The 22,907-nt window shown below is 58.3% G+C and overlaps 1 pseudogene and 2 gene segments (V, D, J or C); all 3 read right to left on the reverse strand.

Moving 5' to 3' along the window:
* Positions 1-820: 820 nt before the first annotated feature.
* Positions 821-1,350, reverse strand: LOC128946289 (immunoglobulin heavy variable 3-43-like; the record flags this gene model as incomplete). The annotated part of the segment is given in 2 exon segments: positions 821-880; positions 1,027-1,350. Coding segments are annotated over 2 exon segments (384 nt in total), but the record flags the coding sequence as incomplete, so codon positions are not given.
* A 12,477-nt stretch (positions 1,351-13,827) lies between these two features.
* Positions 13,828-14,954, reverse strand: LOC128946290 (Ig heavy chain V region 6.96-like; annotated as a pseudogene).
* Positions 14,955-16,307: 1,353 nt separating this feature from the next.
* On the reverse strand, positions 16,308-21,933 carry LOC128946291 (immunoglobulin heavy variable 3-30-like; the record flags this gene model as incomplete). The annotated part of the segment is given in 3 exon segments: positions 16,308-16,386; positions 20,995-21,088; positions 21,633-21,933. Coding segments are annotated over 3 exon segments (474 nt in total), but the record flags the coding sequence as incomplete, so codon positions are not given.
* Between the last annotated feature and the right edge of the window lie 974 nt (positions 21,934-22,907).

Consider the following 22,907-nt stretch of genomic DNA (forward strand, 5'->3'; position numbering starts at 1 on the left):
AGTGGGCAAGGCCAGCTGTAAAAAGAGGCGGGACCCACCTGGGAGGAGGAGGATGAACTTCAAGGGTCCAAGTTTGGGGACAATAATCAGGACTTGGGTCAAGGGTTGAGCTTTGGCCTCATCCCCATCTCCGCTTTGTCCCACAGGGCTCCGGGCCGCCGTGACCCTGCTGGAGTGCGGGGGGCACCTCCAGCCCCCCGGGGGATCCCTGCGCCTTTTCTGCCGAGGGTCCGGGTTCAGTTTTGGGAGTTATGAAATGTTCTGGATCCGCCAGAGGCCCGGGCAGGGTTTGGAATACGTCGCAGGGATCTACAATCCTGATGGCACCACCTACTACAATCCATCGGTCACGGCCCGGTTCAGGATCTCCAGGGACAACGGGCAGATCTCGGTGACGCTGCCCATGAACAACCTCAAGGATGAGGATTCCGGATCCTATTTCTGTGCCGAGAGTGCTGGTGCTGGTTGGGCTGAAAGTGCTCATCTTATTGACGATGGCCTTGCTGTCCCCATCCCCATCTCCGTGTCCCCGCCCTGTCCCCGTTGCCCAGACCCTTCCCCCACACCCCCAGCCCACACCCAGCCCTTGACCATTGATCCCAACCTTTCTCTGCCTCAGCCCCACTTCTCACCCGCTGACCCCAAACCACAACTCCTGACCCCAAATCACCTCTTTGTGCCCCAAACCTTTGCTCTGAAGGTCAGGGATTGAGGCCCAGGGTCCCGATTTGGGGCCAAAGGTTCAGGATTCGTGTCAGCGGCTGTGGCTGAGAGCGCAAAGTGGGATTTTGGGGCAGAATCGGGCGTTTTTGGTGCAAACTTAGTTGGATTTAGGGCAGAACCAGTTTGGGGGTTTGGCTCCATGGTTGGCGTCGTGCAACTGGGGGAGATCTGGGACAAAGGGTCAAGAATGCGGTGAAGGGCTGAGACCCAGGGGAAGGGTCTGGGGATTGGGGACAGGAAAGGACACTGAGATGGGGGCTTGGATCCACCATGGATGTCACCTAAATTAGCACCAGGACCCACATAACCAGCATAAGCACTTTTGGCACAGAAATAGGATCCGGAATCCTCGTCCTTGAGGTTGTTCATGGTCAGCGTCACCGAGCTCTGCCCGTTGTCCCTGGAGATCCTGGACTGGCCCTTGACTGATGGCGCGTAGAAGGTGCCGGAACCATCCCAGCTGATCCCTGCAAGCCACTCCAGGCCCTGCCCGGGTCTCTGGCGGATCCAGTTCATGTCGTAGCTCCCGAAACTGAACCCGGACCCTGGGCAGAGGAGGCGCAGGGACCCCCCGGGGGTCTGGAGGTCCCCCCCGCACTCCAGCAGGGTCACGGCCGCCCGGAGCCCTGCGGGACAAAGGGGAGATGGGGATGGGGCCAAAGCTCAACCCTTGAACAAAATTCTGATTATTGGCCCCAAATTCTGACCCCTGGGCCTTCTCATCTTCCTCCAAAGTGGGTCCCGACTCTTTTCCAGCTGGCCAAACCCACTTTGAAGCCCTGGACCAATCAGGTTTCTCATCCCCATCTCCCCTTTGTCCCGCAGGGCTCCTGGCGGCCGTGATCCTGCTGGAGTGCAGGGGGGACCTCCAGCCCCCCGGGGGGTCCCTGCGCCTCATCTGCCGAGGGTTCTGGTTCTTTTTTGGGGGTTTTGGCATGCACTGGGTGCGCCACAGACCCGGGCTGGGGCTGGAATGCCTTGCAGGGATCAGCAGTGGTGCTTACACCGACTACGCGCCATTGGCGCAGGGCCGGTTCAGGATCTCCAGGGACAACGGGCAGAGCTCGGTGACGCTGGCCATGAAAAACCTCAAGGACGAGGATTCCGGATCCTATTTCTGTGCCAAGGTTGCTGGTGCTACTGCTCCATATAATGATGCCTATGCTATTGGGCCCGCACCCATCGCTGTGTCACCACTTGCCCTCACCTGTCCCAGACCCTTCCCCAAACCCCAGCCCCTGACCCCATTCCTTTCCCCATGCCCCAACCTCAAGGACGAGGATTCTGGATCCTATTTCTGCGCCAGGGTTGCTGATGGTTATTGTGCTGGTTGGGGTGCTGCAAATATTGTTTATGTGTTTTTCCCTCTCCCTGTGCCCCAAGCCTTCCCTCCACTCCTGATCCTTTGTCCCAACCCTGCCCTGCTCTGGCCCCAAATCTCAGCTCCTGGCCCCAAATCAGGGCCGGTTTCACCCTGAGCTTGGCCTCAGCCGTAAAATCCCAACCATTGCCCCCAGACTGGACCCATTCTGGCTCAGAAATTCAGTGGTGGATCTGAGTCAAAGACACAGACCAAATCTGGCCCATTTTCCCCAAATCTTGACCATTTGCACCCAGTTTTAGAGACCTAGGCTGAGACTTGGAGCCCAGAATTGAGGTTTCGGGCCAAGAATTGAGAATGTGGGGCAGAGCCAGCCCAGAGCTGGGACACGGGGACAGGAGTGGGGTCAGGGGCTGGGGATTGGGGAAGGGGCTGGGGACTGGGGACAGGTGGGGACACAGCGATAGGGATGAGGTGAACACCATCCATACCAGCAGCAGCACCCCAATTATTATAGGCAGCTTTGGCACAGAAATAGGATCCGGAACCCTCGTCCTTGAGGTTGTTCATGGTCAGCGTCACCGAGCTCTGCCCGGTGTCCCTGGAGATCCTGAACGGACCCTGGGCGGATGGCGCGTAGTTGGTGCTGCCACCACCACTGCTGATACTTCCAACCCCTTCCAGCCCCTGCCAGGGTCTCTGGCGGATCCAGCACATTTCAAAACTTCCAAAATGAAACCCGGAACCTCGGCAGAGGAGGCACAGGGACCCCCCGGGGGGCTGGAGGTCCCCCCCGCACTCCAGCAGGGTCACAGCCGCCCGGAGCCCTGCGGGACAAAGGGGAGATGGGGATGAGGGCAAAGCTCAACCCTTGACCCAAATCCTGACCCGTGGCCCAAACTGGGACCCTTGGAGTTCATCATCGTCCTGCCAGGTGGGTCCTGTCTGATTTTTGAAGCATGCCATGCAAAGTTGGGCACTCTTTACCAATCAGGTTTCTCAATCCCATCTCCTCTTTGTCCCGCAGGGCTCCGGGCGGCCGTGACCCTGCTGGAGTGCGAGGGGCACCTCCAGCCCCCCGAGGGGTCCCTGCGCCTCCTCTGCAGAGGGTCCGGGTTCGATTTTGGAGGTTCCACTCTGTATTGGATCTGCCAGAGACCCGGGCAGGCGCTGGAGTGGCTCGCTGGGTTCAGCGGCAGCGCCACCTACGCGCCATCGGTCAAGGGCCGGTTCACGATCTCCAAGGACAACGGGCAGAGCTTGGTGACGCTGACCATGAACAACCTCAAGGACGAGGATTCCGCCGTTTATTTCTGTGCCAAAGCAACCGGTGCTTATAGCAATGGTGGTGCTGCTTATGTCCTCACGTCAGGAATTTTAGCCCAAGGTTTAAATTCTTGACCTCTCATCTCAGCCTTGGTCCCAAATGTTGACCATGTCTGTAATCTTTGGTTTACAAGGGCACTGAGTGTGGCCCAGAGGTGACACTGGGGACAAAACCAGACTAGGACTGGGACAAAGGGTCAGGAATGGGGTCCAGGTGTCCGGGCAGAGACCTCCCCCTCCAGCCCAGCCCCTCCCCAGCTCGGGGTCAGTGGGAAACTCCCGCAGCAGGACTCGAACCCCTGGCCCTGGGCAACCATGGGGAGATTGATCAGCCCGGGTGGGGACAGAGGGGCCAGGGCTGGGTCTGGGGAGGGGTCTGGGGAGAGCTGGGGAAATGGCCATGGGGGAATGGCCCAAAGTACTGGCAGTGTTGGCATTGCCACCAGAACTACGCTTGGCACAGAAATAGGATCCGGAATCCTCGTACTTGAGGTTGTTCATGGTCAGCGTCACTGCGCTCTGCCCGTTGTCCCTGGAGATCCTGAACCGGCCCTTGACTGATGGCGCGTAGTTGGTGTAGGAACCACTGCTGTAGATGCCTGCGAGCCATTCCAGTCCCTGCCCGTGTCTCTGACGCAGCCAGTGCATGGAGAAACTGCCAAAACTGAACCCGGACCCTCAGCAGAGGAGGCGCAGGGAGCCCCCGCGGAGCTGGAGGTCCCCACCAGACTCCAGCAGGGTCAGGGCCGCTCCCCCTTCCCCAAACCTTCACTGCTTTTGCCCCAAATACCCTTTGTCTGTCCCCAAACATCCAACAGAGGTATCCTGAATGATAAAGTGCCTTAAACCCTGCAATTACCTCCGATCCACCCATTAATTAATTGGACACCTCCACCTGACTTTTGCATCACCCCATCCCCATCTCCCCTTTGTCCCGCAGGGCTCCGGGCGGCTGTGACCCTGCTGGAGTCCGGGGGGGACCTCCAGCTCCCCGGGGGGGGGGTCCCTGCGCGTCCTCTGCCAAGGGTCCGGGTTCAGTTTTGGCAGTTTCTCCATGTTCTGGATCAGCCAGAGACCCGGGCAGGGGCTGGAATACATTGCGGGGATCAAGAGCACCGGTGGTGGCATTGGCCACTCAGATTCAGTGCAGGGCCGGTTCACGATCTCCAGGGACAAGGGGCAGTACTCGGTGACGCTGACCATGAACAACCTCAAGGACGAGGATTCCGGATCCTAATTCTGTGCCAAGGCTGCTGGTGCCTGTTGGGGTAATGATGTCACTGTTATTGGCCACTTCCCCTTGCCTGGGTCCCTCCTGTCCCAATATCCCCAGAACCTTTACCCAAATCTCAGCCCTTGACCTCATTTTTGACCCTTTGCCCAGATCTCCCCCAGTTCCACCCACCGTGGCAAAAGACCCCAAACCCCCAAATTGGTTCTGCCCCAAACCCTCCTGCTTTGGCCCCAAAACTTGCCCGATTCTGCCCCAAATCCCCACTTTGGGATCCCAGCCGCAGCCGCTGACCCAAACCCCACCTGCTGTCCCCAAATCTCGGCCCTTTGGGTGCTTTTGGGGCACGAGGGGGAGATTTGGGGCCGAGACTTGATTTTTGGGGCAGACCCAGGGCAGGGTTTGGGGCCAATGGGAAGAGATGGGGCAAAGGGGGCGTGACTGGGACAAAGGGTCATTGGTGGGTCACGGGGGTTTGGGGAAGGGTCTGGGGACAGCTGGGGACAGGGACGGGGTTGAAACCCCAAACACCAGCCCAACCACCCATAAAAAGCAGTAAGAGCAGTGCTAAAACCAGAAGATTTGGCACAGAAATAGGATCCGGAATCCTCGTCCTTGAGGTTGTTCATGGTCAGCGTCACCGAGCTCTGCCCGTTGTCCTTGGAGATCGTGACCCGGGCCTGGACTGAACCTGCGTCCCTGGTGGTGCCACCACCACTGCTGATGCTGGCGATGAATTCCAGCCCCTGCCCGGGTCTCTGTTGGACTCGGCCCATTGCAAATTGTCCAAAATTGAACCCAGACCCTCGGCAGAGGAGGCGCAGGGACCCTCCGGGGGGCTGGAGGTTCCCCCCGCACTCCAGCAGGGTCACGGCCGCCCGGTGCCCTGCGGGACAAAGGGGAGATGGGGATGAGGCCAAAGCTCAACCCTTGACCCAAATCCTGAACCTTGGCCCCAAACTGGGACCCTTGGAGTTCATCATCCCCCTCCTGCAGCACCTGCTGGCCCTCCCAGGTGGATCCCACACCCTTCTTCTGGAATGGCAGTGCCCACTTTGGATCCACAGCCAATGCAGCTCCTTGTCCCCATCTCCCCTTTGTCCCGCAGGCCTCCGGGTGGCCGTCACCCTGCTGGAATGCGGGGGGGACCTCCAGCCCCCGGGGTTCCGTGCGCCTCCTCTGCCGAGAGGCCGGTTTCAGTTTCGGGAGTGTTGAGATCTTCTGGATCCACCAGAGCCACGAGCAGGGGCTGCAATTCCTGGCAGGGATGAGCAGCAGTGGCAGCACCAAGTACTCACTGTCGGTGCAGGGTCGGTTCACGATCTCCACGGACAACGGGCAGAGCTCGGTGACGCTGCCCATGAACAACCTCAAGGACGAGGATTCCGGATCCTATTTCTGTGCCAAACATTTTGGTGCTTGGGCTGGTTTTGGTGCTCATGGTTTTGGCCTCCATCCGACCCCCATGGCTGGGACCCCACCTTTGCTCCTCCCCAGGTCGTCCCTTCAATGCTCCACCCCTTACTCTATTCTTCAGGGTTTGTTCTCATTCTCCAAAACTGTGTGTCCAAATTCACAGAATTCACACAATTCACACAACTCACAGAATTCACAGGTTGGAAGACACCTTCAAGACCCTTAAGTCCAACGCAGCCCCAGCTCCTCATCTCTGGGACCCAGGGCGACCTCCAGGCTTTGTTGAGCTCACCCATGGTTGGTGATTCCACCCCCTCCCCGGGGAAAACCAATCCAATTCCTTTTGACTCTTTTAATGAAAAACTTTTTCCTGATTTCCAACTGAAATTTCCCCCAGGTCCGGCCCAACCTGAGGGGCCGGAGCTGGGCACAGCCTAGGAGGTGTCGCCTTACCTGTGCCAGGCAAAAAGGCCGAATGACCTTCCTGTCCATGCCGCTCCTTGGGGCCAAGATTTGGGGCCAGGAGCTGAGATTTGGGGCCAGAGCAGGACAAGGTTGGGACAAAGGGTCAGGAGTGGGGTCTGGGGTTGGGAATTGGGGAGATGGGGGTCCCCAATAGCTGCTCAATTGCATCAACACTATAACCACCACCACGAGCATCAGGACGTTTGGAGCAGAAAAAGGATCCGGAATCCTCGTCCTTGAGGTTGTTCATGGTCAGCGTCACCAAGCTCTGCCCCTTGTCCCTGGAGATCGTAACCCAGCCCTTGACCGATGGCGCGTACCAGGTGCTGCCACTACCGTTGATAACTCCAATGTATTCCAGCCCCTGCCCAGGTCTCTGGCGGATCCAGAAGAGGGTGAAACTGCCAAAACTGAACCCGGACCCTTGGCAGAGGAGGCGCAGGGACCCCCCGGGGGACTGAAGGTGCCCCCCGCACTCCAGCAGGTTCACGGCTGCCTGGATCCCTGCGGGACAAAGGGGAGATGGGGATGAGGCAAAAGCTCAACCCTTAACCCAAATCCTGACTCTTGGCCCCAAATTGGGACCCTTATAGTTCATCACCCTCCTCACAGCTAGGACTCGATACTTTATCAAGCTTGACCCTCCCAGTTTGCGGCCCTGAAACAATCAGGTTTCCCATCCCCATCTCCCCTTTATCCCGCAGGGCTCCGGGCGGCCGTGACCCTGCTGGAGTGCGGGGGGGACCTCCAGTCCCTCGGGGGGTCCCTGACGTTGCTGTGCCGAGGGTCCAGGTTCAGTTTTGGGGGTCACTCCATGCTCTGGATACGCCAGAGCCCCGGGCAGGGGCTGGAATGGGTCTCGGGGATCCACAGATCTGGGGGTTTCTCCTACTATGCCCCATCGGTCAAGGGCTGTTTCAGGATCTCCATGGACAATGGGCAGAACTTCACAGCCCTGACCATGATCGACCTGCAGGACGAGGATTCCGGATCCTATTTCTGTGCCAAAGCCACTGGGGCGGATGGCAATTACCATGATGCCAATGCTATTGACTCCACCCCCATCGTTGTGTCCCCAAATGTCCCCATTCCCCAGACCCTCCTCCAAATCCACGCCCTCGTCCCCACTCTCGGTGACTGAGTTTGTGTCCCCAGCCCCAGGCCCAGCGCTGACTTTTGGGGCAGAGTTAGGGGGAAGATCAACGGCCAAGGGTTGGGGTTTGGGGCCGGAGAAGGGGAAAGGGAAATGGAGAAATGGTCACGGGCCGGGTCAGGGGCTGGGAGCTGGGGAAGGGTCTGGGGAATGGGGACAGGGGGGGACAAAGCAATGGGGAAGGGGTCAATACAGCAGGCATCGTTATCACCAGCATAAGCAGGAAAACCCTTGGCACAGAAATAGGATCCGGAATCCTCGTCCTTGAGGTTTTTCATGGTCAGCGTCACCGAGCTCTGCCCGTTGTCCCCGGAGATCCTGACCCGGCCCCTGAACGATGGCGCGTAGTCGGTGCTGCCACTGCTCTGGATCCCCGCGACGTATTCCAAACCCTTCCCGGGTCTCTGGCGGACACAGCTCATTCCAAAATTCCCGAAATTGAACCCGGACCCTCGGCAGAGGAGGCGCAGGGAACCCCCAGGGGCTGGAGGTTCCCCCTGCACTCCAGCAGGGTCACGGCTTCCCAGAGGCCTGCGGGACAAAGGGGAGATGGGGATGAGAACCCTGATTGGTCCAGGGCCACAAACTGGGAGGGGAAAGCTTGGGAGGAGGATGATGAACTCCAAGGGTCCCAGTTTGGGGCGAAGGGTAAGGATTTGGATCAAGGGTTGAGCTTTGGCCCCATCCCCATCTTCCCTTTGTCCCGCAGGGCTCCGGGCAGCCGTGACCCTGCTGTAGTGCGGGGGGGACCTCCAGCCCCCTGGGTGGTCCCTTCACCTCCTCAGCCGAGGGTCTGGGTTCGATTTCGGGAGTTATGGAATGTTCTGGATCTGCTAGAAAACCTGGCAAGGTTTGGAATACATCGCTAGTATCAGCAGCAGTGGTGGCCGCACCGGCTACGCACCTTCAGTCAAGGGCGGTTCAGGATCTCCAGGGACAACGGGCAGAGCTCGGTGACGCTGACCATGAACAACCTCAAGGACGAGGGTTCCGGATCCCATTTCTGTGACAAATGTTATGATGCTGGTTGCTATGATGGTTATGCTGGTCCTGGACATTTTGACCCCATCCCCATCTCCTAATCCCCCCCTGTCCCCGCTCCCCAGACCCTTCCCCCAAACCCCCAGCCCACACCCAGCCCTTGACCATTGATCCCAACCTTGCTCTGCCTAAGCCCCAATTCTCACTCGCTGACCCCAAACCACAACTCCTGACGCCAAATCTCCACTTTGTGCCCCAAAACTTTGCTCTGAAGGTCGGGGTTTGAGGTCCAGGGTCCTGATTTGGGGACAAAGCTTGAGGATTTATGTCAGCAGCTGTTGCTGGGACCCAGAGTGGGGATATGGGGCAGAATCGGGCGATTTTGGTGCAAACTTAGTTGGATTTGGGGCAGAACCAGTTTGGGGGTTTTGGCTCCATGGTTGGTGTTGTGGAACTGGGGGAGATCTGGGACAAAAGGGTAAGAATGTGGTGAAGGGCTAAAACCTAGGGGAAGGGTCTGGGGATTGGACACAGGTGAGGGCACTGAGATTTGGGCTTGGATCCACTATGGGTGTCATCTAAATTAGCACCAGGACCCACATTATCAGCATAAGCACGTTTGGCACAGAAATAGGATCCGGAATCCTCGTCCTTGAGGTTGTTCATGGTCAGCGTCACCGAGCTCTGCCCATTGTCCCTGGAGATCGTGAACCGGCCCTTGACCGATGGCACTTAGACGGTGTTGGAACCACTGCTGCTGATCCCGGCGAGCAACTCCAGCCCCTGCCTGGGTCTCTGACGGATCCAAAGCATGTGACAACTCCCAAAATCGAACCCGGACCCTGGGCACAGCAACATCAGGAACTCCCCGGTGTCTGGAGGTCACCCCCGGACTCCAGCAGGGTCACGGCCGCCCGGAGCCCTGCGGGACAAAGGGGAGATGGGAATGAGGCCAAAGCTAAAACATTGGCCCCACCATTATTAATTTTGCCCTCAAATTTAACATTTTTTCCTTTTCCTCCTGCTCATGGTATCTAGCCTATGTGGGTGCACCCCATTTTTCCAGCTGTCTACGCCCACTTTGAGGCCCTCAGCCAATCAGGTTTCTCATCCCCATTCCCCCTTTGTCCCGCAGGGCTCCGGGCAGCCGTGACCCTGCTGGAGTGCGGGGGGGACCTCCAGCCCCCCGGGGGGTCCCTGCGCCTTTTCTGCCGAGGGTCCGGGTTCAGTTTCGGCAGTTTTGCCATGCAGTGGGTGCGCCAGAGACCCGGGAAGGGGCTGGAATTCGTCGCCTACATCAGGGGCGATGGTTCCAGCACCTGGTACGCACCGTCGGACAAGGGCCGGTTTAGGATCTCCATGGACAACGGGTAGAGCTCGGTGACGCTGACCATGAACAACCTCAAGTTCGAGGATTCCGGATCCCATTTCTGTGCCAAAGCTGCTGGTGCTGCTTGGGCTGCTGCTGCTGCTTATATTGTCCGTGCCGGTGGTGGCAGCGCCCTTGCCTGAGCCCCTCTTGTCCCCAAATCTCAGAACTTTTACCCAAATCTCAGCCCTTGACCTCATTCTTACCCCTTGGTCCTGGTCTCCCCCATTTCCCCCAATAGTGACCAAAGACCTAAAATGCCCAAACCGGTTCTGCCAAAAACCCTCCTGCTTTGGCACCAAAACTCGCCCGATTCTGCCCCAAATCCCCACTCTGGGCTCCCAGCCACAGCCGCTGGCCCAAACCTCACCCACTGTCCTCAAATCTCGGCCCTTTAGGCACTTTTGGGGCACGAGGGGGAGATTTGGAGACAGGAGTTGAGTTTGGGGGCAGAGCCAGGGCACGGTTTGGGGCCACTGGGCAGCATTGGGGCAAAGGGGGCGGGGCTGGGACAAAGGGTCAGGGGTGGGTCAGGGGGGTTTGGGGAAGGGTCTGGGAAAAGCAGGGGACAGGGACGGGGCTGCAACCCCAAACACCAACCCAACCACCAGGAGTGAAACCAATGGCATGGGTGGCATTCCAGCCACCATAGGAATATTTGGCACAGAAATAGATGGCGGAATCCTCGTCCTTGAGGTTGTTCATGATCAGCATCACCGAGCTCTGCCCGTTGTCCCTGGAGATCGTGACCCGGCCCTTCACAGAATCTCCATAGTGGGTGGTGCCACCAGTGCTGATCTGTGCTATGAACTCCAGCCCCTGCCCGCGTCTCTGCCGATACCAGCCCAACCCAAAACTGCCGAAACTGAACCCGGACCCTCGGCAGAGGAGGATCAGGGGCCCCCCGGAGGGCTGGAGGTCCCCCCCACACTCCAGCAGGGTCACGACCGCCCGGAGCCCTGCGGGACAAAGGGGATGGAAAAGCTCAACCGTTGATCCAAATCCTGGCTCTTGGCCCCACATTGGGTCCGTTGGAGTTCATCATCCTCCTCCCAGGAGGGTCCAGTCCCTTTCTCCAGGTTGCCACACCTGCTTTGAGGCCCTCGACCAATCAGGTTTCCCATCCCCATCTCCCCTTTGTCCCGCAGGGCTCCGGGCGGCCGTGACCCTGCTGGAGTGCGGGAGGGACCTCCAGCCCACCGGGGGGTCCCTGATCCTCCTCTGCCTGGGGTCTGGGTTTGATTTTGACAAATTTAACCTTTTCTGGATCCGGCAGAGACCCGGGCATGGGCTAGAATTCATCGCCAGCATCTACTGCGGCAGTGGGGGTTACACCTTCTACGCGGATTCGGTGCAGGGCCGGTTCACGATCTCCAGGGACAACGGGCAGAACTCCATGTCCCTGACCATGACCAACCTCAAGGACGAGGATTCTGGATCCTATTTCTGCGCCAGATCTACTCCTGGTTACTATAACTATGGTTCTGGTTATACTGACAGTGAAGGTCACCCCATCTCCAACCAGCATTAGGAGCAGCACCATTACCATCAGCATCCTTGGCACAGACATAGGATCCGGAATCCTCGTTCTTGAGGTTTTTCATGGTCAGCGTCACCGAGCTCTGCCTGTTGTCCCTGGAGATCGTGAACCGACCCTGCACCGACGGCGCGTAGGAGGTGGCACCATTGCTCCAGATCGTTGCAATCCACTCCAGCCCTGCCCGGGTCTCTGGCGCATCCAGCCCATCCCAAAATTGGCCAAAATCGAACCCGGACCCTCGGCAGAGGAGGCGCAGGGACCCCCCGGGGGCCTGGAGGTCCCCCCCGCACACCAGCAGGGTCACGGCTGCACCCCCATGCCCAAACCTTCACCGGTTTTGCCCCAAATTCCCTTTGTTTGTCACCAAACATCCAACAGAGGTATCCTGAATGGTAAAGTGCCTTAAACCCTGCAATTAGCCCCAATCCACCCATTAATTACTTGGACACCTCTGCCTGACTTTTGCATCGCCTCATCCCCATCTCCCCTTTGTCCCGCAGGGCTCCGGGTGGCCGTGACCCTGCTGGAGTTCGGGGGGGACCTCCAGCCCCCCGGAGGGTCCCTGACGTTTTTGTGCCGAGGGTGCGGGTTCCATTTTGGCAATTTTGGGATGCCCTGGATCCGCCATAGACCCGGGCAGGGGCTGCAGTGGGTCGGAACCATCACCAGCAGTGGTGGCGTCACCTGGTACGCGGATTCCGTCAAGGGCCGGTTCAGGATCTCCAGGGACAACGGGCTGAGCTCGGTGACGCTGACCATGAACAACCTCAAGGACGAGGATTCCAGATCCTATTTCTGCGCCAAGGACACTGATTGTCACGGTGCTTATGCTGATGCTGTTTGGGGAGGATGGAACAGGAAAGACTTATCAATGTGATTGCCTGGCAAAAGATTTTGAGAATATGGAAACCATCAGCAAGGTGGAAATGAAAGCAAGCTTTGAGATCCCCCTGTTACTGAACAACAGGAAAACAATGGCGTGGCCGGCTGTAGGTGATCCCTTTTGATGGAACAACACCCTCTACTTGCAGACAGCTCCAAGGGTCACAGCAGACCCTACAGCTCGGCAGAAGGGCCCAAAGTGTAGTTTTTAGGGTTTAAAGTAACCCTAAAGAGGAGTTTTTAGGGTTTAAAATGTACTAGAGTATGGTAATGAAACGATTCTTATAGGCTGTATGTAAATGCTGTGGGGTTTGTATATTGGACCAGATTGCTTAGTGAGAATGAGAATATTCAACAGAGAAGAACATTTATTGTATATTGGTGGGAACCTCACTCTCTTACCCTTTTATTCTCTTACACTTTTATGTTCTTACCCTTTTACACTCTTACCATTTTATTCACTGACTCTTTCACTCCCTTACCCTTTTAATTCTCTCACCCTTTTACTCATTTACCTTTTTTACTCTCTCACTCTCTTCCCGTCTCATCCTCTCTCCCCTCTCTTCTCTCAGCCCTGCTCCAGCTGTGCCTGGCAGCTCCCAGCAGGGCCCTGCAGTTCGTCCTTCGCAATAAACCCCAAATGCCACAACCTGGCTGCAGAGATCTCTCGTGTCCGTCCGTCTGTCCCGACCGTCCTGCGCCCTGATGGTCCAACAGTGCTGGTCGGGGGTGGGGCCATACCGGGCACGTCAATAGCACCAGCACCATAAGTACCACCAGTATAAGCAAATTTCCCACAGAAATAGGATCCGGAATCCTCGTCCTTGAGGTTGTTCATGATCAGCGTCACCGAGCTCTGCCCGTTGTCCCTGGAGATCCTGAACCAACCCTTGACCGATGGCGCGTAGTAGATGTAACGTCCTTTGATGTTGATACTCGCGAGCCACTCCAGCCCCTGCCCGGGTCTCTGGCGGACCCAATACATTTCAAAATACCCGAAATCGAACCCGGACCCTCGGCAGAGGAGGCGCAGGAACCCCCCGGGGGGCTGGAGGTCCCCCCCCAACTCCAGCAGGGTCACGGCCGCCCGGAGCCCTGCGGGACAAAGGGGAGATGAAGATGATGGGATGGATTGTCTGTGGACCCAAAGTGGGCACCGCCATGCAGGAAAAAGAGTGTGCGATCCACCTGGGAGGGCCAGCAGGTGCCGCAGGAGGAGTATGGTGAACTCCAAGGGTCCCAGTTTGTGGCCAAGAGTCAGGATTTGGGTCAAGGGTTGAGCTTTGGCCTCATCCCCATCTCCCCTTTGTCCCGCAGGGCTCCAGGAGGCCGTGACCCTGCTGGAGTGCGGGGGGTACCTCCAGCCCCCCGGGGGGTCCCTGCGCCGCCTCTGCCGAGCGTCCGGGTTCAGTTTCGGGGCTCACTCCATCACCTGGACCCGCCAGAGGCCCGGGCAGGTGCTGGAATGGCTGGCGCTGATCGACGCTAGCGGTGCCCACGCCTGGTACGCTCCATCGGTGCAGGGCCAGTTCAGGATCTCCAGGGACAATGGGCAGAGCTCAGTGACGCTGACCATGAACAACCTCAAGGACGACGATTCCGGATCCTATTTCTGTGCCAAACGTCACAATGGTTATGCTGGTGGTGATGCTGCTGCTCTTTTTGCTGTCATTTCTAGTGGTGACCCTGATGGTCACCAAATTTCTCCAATCACAGAGATCCTTCCCCTATATCCCAGCTTTTAGACTCAAATCCTCCCCATTTTTCCCTAAACTCCACCCCAGCTTCCACAACTCATGATTTTCCCCCCAGTTTTGCCCATTTCCCCCAAATCTCGCACTTCCCCTCACCCTGGGGCTGTTTGTCCAGAACCATCCCCCACACCTCGGCCTTTCACCCCAGATTTCTGGTCCATTCCCTTGTGACCGGGGGCCTGAAAATCCCTCTGGAGCAGCCACAAATCTGCACCCCTGGCCCAAAACCCACGCTGCGGGCACCGAAACGGGAGGGTTTGGCACAACAATTGGCACCAAGGGTGAAGGGGTGGGGCCGAGAGTTGGGAGTTTGGGGGAGAATGGGGGAGATTTGGGGCAGAGCCAGTTCAGGGCTGGGACACGGGGACAGGAATTGGGTATGGGGCAGGGGACTGGGGGAAGGGCCTGGGGAATGGGGACAAGGGAGGGGAACCTGGGGGCATGGACAGGGCCACACGATAAGCAGCAGCCTGATTTTGGTAACCACTATCAGCACCCTTGGCACAGAAATAGGATCCGGAATCCTCGTCCTTGAGGCTGTTCATGGTCAGCGTCACCGAGCTCTGCCCGTTGTCCCTGGAGGTCGTGAACCGGCCCTTGACGATGGCGCGTAGATGGTGTTGGAACCACTGCTGCTGATCCCTGCGAGCCACTCCAGCCCCTGCCCGGGTCTCTGACGCACCCAGTACATGGTGAAACTGCTGAAACTGAACCCGGACCCTCGGCAGAGGAGGCGCAGGGACCCCCTGGGGGGCTGGAGGTCCCCCCCGCACTCCAGCAGGGTCACGGCCACCCGGAGCCTTGCGGGACAAAGGGGAGATGGGGATGGGACCAAAGCTCAACCCTTTACCCAAGTCCTGACTCTGGGACCCAAACTGAGACCCTTGGAGTTCATCATCCTCCTCCCAGGTGGGTCCTGCCCCTTTTTCCACCTGGCTAAGCCCACTCTTAGGCCCTGAACGAATCAGGTTTCTCATCCCCATCTCCCCTTTGTCCCGCAGGGCTCCGGGCGGCCGTGACCCTGCTGGAGTGCGGGGGGGACCTCCAGCCCCCCGGGGTGTCCCTCCGCCTCCTCTGCTGAGGGTCTGGGTAAAGTTTTGGCGATTATGGAATGTTCTGGACCTGCCAGAGACCCCGGCAGGGGCTGGAACTCGTCGCAGGGATCTGGAGCAGTGGTTCCAACACCGGCTACGCGCCATCGGTCAAGGGCCGGCTCACGATCTCCAGGGACAATGGGAGGAGCTCGGTGAGGCTGACCATGAACAACCTCAAGGACGAGGATTCCGGATCCTATTTCTGCGCCAAATGTGCCGGCAGTAGTTGTGATTATGATGCTGTTGCTTTTGGTGATCATGGTGTTGGTGGCTGTGGTCCCAGGCCTTCTCCTCTCTGTGCCCAAGTACCACAGAATTCTCTGATCCCTCCCCAAATCCCAGCCCTTTCCCCCAAATCTCCGTCATTTTCACCTAACTTCTGCCATTGCTGCCCCAACTCTGCACTTCCCCTCAGTTTTTATCGTTTTTCCCTAATCTTAGAATTCTCCTCCTCACCCTTGGACAGTTTGCCCAGAACCATGCCCCCGTCAAACACCAAGCACAGAGCCAAAACCCCCAAACTGGTTCTGTCCCAAACCCACCTGCTTTGGCCCCAAAACTCGCCTGATTCTGCCCCAAATCCCCACTTTGGGCTCCCAGCCGCAGCCCTGACCCAAACCTCACCCGCTGTCCCCAAATCTAAGCCCTTTGGGCACTTTTGGGGCACGAGGTGGAGATTTGGGGCCGAGAGTTGAGTTTGGGGCCAGACCCAGGGCAGGGTTTGAGGCCAATGAGCAGCCTTGGGGCAAAGGGGGCGGGACTGGGGCAAAAGGTCAGGGGTGGGACAGGGGGGTTTGGGGAAGGGTCTGGGGACAGCTGGGGACGGGGACGGGGCTGAAACCCCAAACACCAACCCAACAACCGGGAGTGAAACCAATGCCATGGGCGGCATTCCAGCCACCATAAGAATCCTTGGTACGGAAATAGGATGCGGAATCCTCATCCTTGAGGTTGTTCATGGTCAGTGTCACCGAGCTCTGCCCGTTGTCCCTGGAGATCATGAAGCGGCCCTGCACCGAATCCGCGTAGTAGGTGTAACCCCCACTGCTATACTAGATGCTGGCGATGAATTCCAGCCCCTTCCCGGGTCTCTGCCGGATCCAGAACAGGTCAAATTTGTCAAAATCAAACCTAGACCGCAGGCAGAGGAGGATCAGGGACCCCCTGGGGGGCTGGAGGTCCCTCCCGCACTCCAGCAGGGTCACGGGCGCCCGGAGCCCTGCGGGACAAAGGGGAGATGGGGATGGGAAACCTGATTGGTCGAGGGCCTCAAAGCAGGTGTGGCAACCTGGAGAAAGGGACTGGACCCTCCTGGGAGGAGGATGATGAACTCTAAGAGACCCAATTTGGGGCAAAGAGCCAGGATTTGGATCAACGGTTGAGCTTTTCCATCCCCTTTGTCCCACAGGGCTCCGGCCGGCCGTGACCCTGCTGGAGTGCGGGGGGGACCTCCAGCCCCCCGGGGGGTCACTGCACCTCCTCTGCCAAGGGTCCGGGTTCAGTTTTGGCAGTTTTGGGATGGGCTGGTACCGGCAGAGACGCGGGCAGGGGCTGGAGTTCGTAGCACAGATCAGCACTGATGGCACCACCCACTATGGAGATTCTGTCAATGGCCGGGTCACGATCTCCAGGGACAACGGGCAGAGCTCGGTGATGCTGACCATGAACAACCTCAAGGACAAGGATTCCGCCATCTATTTCTGTGCCAAGGATTCCTATGGTGGCTGGAATGCTGCCCATGCCATTGGTTTCACTCCCGGTGGTTGGGTTGCTGTTTGGGGTCCTGGCACCGTCCCTCTCCCCAGCTGTCCCCAGACCCTTCCCCAAACCCCCCTGACCCACCCCTGACCCTTTGTCCCAGCCCCGCCTCCTTTGCCCCAACGCTGCACATTTGCCCCAAACCCTGCCCTGGGTCTGGCCCCAAACTCAACTCTCGGCCCTAGATCTCCCCCTTGTGCCCCAAAATTGCCCCAAAGAGCCGAGATTTGCGGGCAGCGGGTGAGGTTTGGGCCACCGGCTGCGGCTGGGAGCCCAGAGTAGGGATTTGGGGCAGAATTGGGCGAGTTTTGGGGCCAAAGAAGGAGGGTTTGGGGCAGAACCAGTTTGGGGGTTTGGGGTCTTTGGCCACCATTGGAGGAAATGGTGGAGACCTGGGCCAAGGGGTTAGAATGAGGTCAAGGGTTGAGATTTGGGTAAAGGTTCTGAGTTTTGGGGAAAAGAGGGGCTCAGGCAAGGGCGCTGCCACCACCGGCACGGTCCATGTAAGCAGCAGCAGCAGCCCAAGCAGCACCAGCAGCTTTTGCACAGAAATAGGATCCGGAATCCTCGTCCTTGAGGTTGTTCATGGTCAGCGTCACCGAGCTCTGCCCGTTGTCTCTGGAGATCCTAAACCGGCCCTTGACCGATGGGGCGTACCAGGTGCCGGAACCATCGCTCCTGATGTAAGCGACGAATTCCAGCCCCTGCCCGGGTCTCTGGCTGATCCAGAACATGGCAAAACTGCTGAAACTGACCCCGACCCCTAGGCAGAGGAGGCGCAGGCAGCCCCCGGGGGCCTGGAGGTCCCCCCCGCACTCCAGCAGGGTCACGGCCGGCCGGAGCCCTCCGGGACAAAGGGGAGATGGGGATGAGGCCAAAGTTCAACCCTTGACCCCAAAGTCCCAACTATTGCCCCAGGTTGTGACAATTTGTCCTTCTCCTCCTGCTCCTGATCCCCCTCCCAGCTGGGTCTTATCCCTTTTTCCAGCTGGCCACACCCACTTAGGGCCCACAGCCAATCAGGTTTCTCATCCCCATCTCCCCTTTGTCCTGCAGGGCTCCGGGCGGCCGTGACCCTGCTGGAGTGCGGGGGGGACCTCCAGCCACCCGGGGGATCCCTGCGCCTCCTCTGCTGAGGGTCCGGGTTCAGTTTTGGCAGTTTCCAAATGGATTGGGTTCGACAGAGACCTGGACAGGGGTTGGAGTGGGTTGGAAGCATCAACAGTGGCTGCAGCACCGACTGCGCACCATCAGTCAAGGGCCGGTTCACGATCTCCAGGGACAAGTGGCAGAGCTCGGTCACACTGACCATGAACAACCACAAGGACGACGATTCAGCCGTTTATTTCTGGGTCAAACTTTGCAATGCTTATGCTGGCAATGCTATTGATGCTGGAATCAATCCAGATAGTGACTATGATGGTCAAAATATTTTCCCAATCCCAGAGATCCTTCCCAAAAATCCTGGCTCTTTTTCTCACATCTCAGATATTTTCCCCCAAACTGCACTGTCACTTCCCCAGTTCCCAATTTCCCCCAATTTTCCCCATTTCTCCCCAGTCTGTCCCTTCCCCTCCATCCCAGTGTGGAATGGGGATCACTCCAGGGCCCTTTGCACACAAAGCTTTTTGTGCAGCCGACGCTCTGCCGCAGCGCCCCGAGGCTGAGCTGCCCTCTGCCAAACACAGATGTTCACAATGACCAAACCAGGAACTTTCTGTTTCCTTTCCTGCCCCGGCCGGGCCCCAGCAGCTGCCGGGGAGGAAGTGGGGGGAGGCTGCGGAGCCCCAAAATCGCGGCGTCTTCTCCTCCCTCCCTCCCTCCCTTTGTCCCACCTGGGGCTTCACTGCTCCCTCAGCAGCCTCGGTGTCTGGTGCTGCACCTTGGGGCTGCGCTGGAATCCTATCTCTGGGACCTCTGAAGAAAAAACTCTTTTCTTTTTCCCAAAAACACATGAAATATTGTGGAGATGAAACTGTTGAAATTGATCCCGAGCCAAGGGCTCCATGCTGAGAGAAGCAGATGGGTGCAAGGGTGGAGTCACCTGAAACGTTCCATTGGTCAAGGGCCGGGTCAGCACGGCCAGGGACAGCCGGCTGAGCTCGGTGACGCTGGCTATGTGTGACCACAGGGGAAAGGTCTGGGGAAAGCTGAGGACACAGCGATGGGGACAGGGCCAAAAGCAGTGGCAATATCAGCATTGCCACCAGAAATACGCTTGGCACAGAAATGCGATCCGGAATCCTCGTCCTTGAGGTTGTTCACGGTCAGCGTCACCGAGCTCCGCCCGTTGTCCCTGGAGATCCTGAACCGACCCTTGACCGAATCTGAGTAGCCAATGCCACCACCGTTGCTCTTGATCCCCGCGATGTATTCCAGCCCCTGCCCTGGTCTCTGGCAGATCCAGAATATGGAGAAACTCCTTAAACTGAATCCAGACCCTCGGCAGAGGAGGCGCAGGGACCCCCCGGGGGGCTGGAGGTCCCCCCCGCACTCCAGCAGGGTCACGGCCGCTCCCCCATCCCCAAACCTTCACTGGTTTTGCCCCAGAATCCTTTTTTCTTGCCTCAAATTTCCAGCAGAGGTTTCCTGTATTGAAAAGTTCCTTAAACCCTGCAATTAGCCCCAATCCACCCATTAATTAATTGGACACCTCTGCCTGACTTTTGCATCCCTTCATCCCCATCTCCCCTCTGTCCCGCAGGGTTCCGGGCGGCCGTGACCCTGCTGGAGTGCGGGGGGCACCTCCAGCCCCCCGGGGGGTCCCTGCGCCTCCTCTGCCGAGGGTCCGGCTTCAGTTTTGGGAGTTTTTCCATGCAATGGGCCCGACAGAGACCCGGGCAGGGGCTGGAGTGGGTCGCGGGGATCAGGAACGATGGTGCTTACACCAGCTATGGACCATCAGTCAGGGGCTGGGTGAGGATCTCCAGGGACAATGGGCACAGCATGCTGCTGCATATGCTGAAGACACCAGTTGTGGATCCACCCCCGTCCCCCCATGTCCCCCCCGTTTCGGGTCCCCAGACCGTTCCCCCAAACCTCCCCCATTGACCCTTGGTCCCAAATCTCCCCCATTTGCCCCAATGGTCGGCACTGACCCCAAACCCTCCCCTGCTCCTGCTCCAGAGCTCAACCATTGGACCCGAACCTTCACCCCTGGGCTCCAGTTCAGGCCTCCTCCAATCAGGGCCTGGGAACTGGGGGAGATTTGGGTGAAATGGGCAAAACTGAGGGAAAGTTGAGAGTTTGGGCAACAGGGGCTGAGTTTGGGGGAAAAGGGCTGAGATTTCAGGAGATGGGCTGGGACTTTGGGGAAGGTTTAGATAATTTTGTGATACTTGGGAACACAGAAGAAAGGGCTTGGGAGGACAACCACCATCAACACCATGAGCATAAGCGCCATTACCACAGCCACTGCTGTAACCACTCCAGCGCCTGCCCGGAGCTCTGGCGAACCCAGACATGGAGAAACTTCCAAAATCGAACCCGGCCCCTCGGCAGAGGAGGCGCAGGGACCCCCCGGGGGGCTGGAGGTCCCCCCCTGAACTCCAGCAGGGTCACGGCCGCCCGGAGCCCTGCGGGACAAAGGGGAGATGGGGATGAGGACAAAGCTCAACCCTTGACCCAAATCCTGACTCCTGGCCCCAAATTTTGACACTTCTGCCACCATATCCTCATCCTGGCTGCCGTCTCACGTGGGTCCTGCCCCTTTTTTCTGCAAGCCATGCCCATTTTCTCATTCTGGACCAATCCGATTTGTCATTTCCATCATCTCCCCTTTGTCCCGCAGGGCTCCGGGCGGCCATGACCCTGCTGGACAGCAGGGGGGACCTCAAGCCCCCCGGGGGGTCCCTTCGCCTCCTCTGCCGAGGGTCTGGGTTCAGTTTCTGGAGCTACGACACGTACTGGGTGCGCCAGAGACCTGGGCAGGGGCTGGAGTGGCTCGCAAGCATCTACAGCAATGGTGGCACAACTTACTACGCGCCATCGGTCAAGGGCCGGTTCAGGATCTCCAGGTACAACGGGCCGAGCTCAGTGATGCTGACCATGACCAACCTCAAGGACGAGGATTCCACTGTTTATTTATGTGCCAAACGTGACAATGGTTATGCTGCTGTCAATGCCGCTGCTCTTTTTTCTTCACTTCTGGTAGCGACCATGATGGTCACCAAATTTCTCCAATCCCAGAGATCCTTCCCCCAAATCTCGCCCTTCCCCTCACCCTGGGGTCGTTTATCCAGAATCATCCCCCAAATCTCAGCCTTTCACCCCAGATTTCCGCTCCCTTCCCTTGTGACCATTGGCCTGAGAATCCCTCTGGGGCAGCCCCAAATCTGCACCCCTGGCCCCAAACCCGTTCTGGGGGCACTGAATCCGGAGGGTTTGGCACAAAAATTGGCACCAAGGGTGAAGGTGTGGGGCCGAGGATTGGGAATTTGGGGGAGAATGGGGGAGATTTGGGAAGGGCCAGTTAAGGGCTGGGACACGGGGACAGGAATGGGGTCAGGGACTGGGGACTGGGGGAAGGGTCTGGGGAACGGGGACGGGAGGGGAACCTGGGGACATGGACAGGGCCACACGATAAGCAGCAGCCTGATTTTGGAAACCACTATCAGCACCCTTGGCACAGAAAGAGGATCCGGAATCCTCGTCCTTGAGGCTGTTCATGGTCAGCGTCACCGAGCTCTGCCCGTTGTCCCTGGAGATCGTGAACTGGCCCTTGACTGATGGCGCGTAGTAGGTGTTGGCACCATTGTAGTAGATGCCTGCGACGTATTCCAGCCCCTGCCCGGGTCTCTGGCGGATCCAGTACATTCCATAATCCCCAAAACTGAACCCGGACCCTCGGCAGAGGAGGCGCAGGGACCGCCCAGAGGGCTGGAGGTCCCCCCCGCACTCCAGCAGGGTCAGGGCTGCCCGGAGCCCTGCGGGACAAAGGGGACATGGGGATGAGGAACCTGATTGGTGAAGAGTGCCCAAGTTGGAGTGGCACGCTTGAAAAAGTGGTGGGATGCACGTGAGAGGAGGATGATGAACTCCCAGGGTTAGAATTTGGGGCCAAGAGTAAGGATTTGGGTCTAGGTTTGAGCTTTGGCCTCATCCCCATCTCCCCTCTATCCCGCAAGGCTCCGGGCGGCCGTGACCCTGCTGGAGTGCGGTGGGGACATCCAGCCCCCCGGGGGGTCCCTGCGCCACCTCTGCCGAGGGTCCGGATTCGATTTTGGCCGTTTTGGCATGGGCTGGCATCCCTAGAGGCCTGGACAGGGGCTGGAAGCAGTCGCCAGTATCATCAGCAGTGGCAGCGCCTACTACGCGCCATCTGTCAAGGGCCGGTTCACGATCTCCAGGGACAACGGGCAGAGCTCGGTGGCGCTGACCATGAACAACCTCAAGGTCGAGGATTCTGCCACCTATTTCTCTGCCAAATCTTACAATACTGGTAGCGCTTATGCTGGTGCTTATATTGACCATTCCGGTGGTGGCACCACCCCATCAGAGCCCCTATGGTCCCCAATCCCAGACCCTTCCCCCAAACCTCAGCCCTTGACCCTTTGTCCCAAATCTCCCCCATTTGCACCAATGGTCAGCACTGACCCCAAACCCTCCCCTGCTCCTGCCCCAAAACTCAACCATTGGCCCCAAACATTCAAACACGTCCCCCAGTTCAGGCCTTGCTCTCCAAGAGTTCTCATTTCAGACTGTGCCCGATCAGCCAATCAGACTTCAGGGAGCTGGGGGGAGAATTGAGTGAAATGGGGAAAACTGGGGAAACTCCAGGGCTGCGGCAACAGGGGCAGAGTTTGGGGGAATATAGCCAAGATTTGAGGAGAAGGACTGGGATTTTGGGGAAGAATCTGTGGCGATTGGAGACATTTGGTGACCATCAAGGGCAT

The sequence above is a fragment of the Melozone crissalis genome, unplaced genomic scaffold (genome assembly GCF_028551555.1).
Source record: "Melozone crissalis strain CALT ecotype California unplaced genomic scaffold, PUWL_Pcris_2 ptg000079l_1, whole genome shotgun sequence".
NCBI classification, from domain to species: Eukaryota; Metazoa; Chordata; class Aves; order Passeriformes; family Passerellidae; genus Melozone; species Melozone crissalis.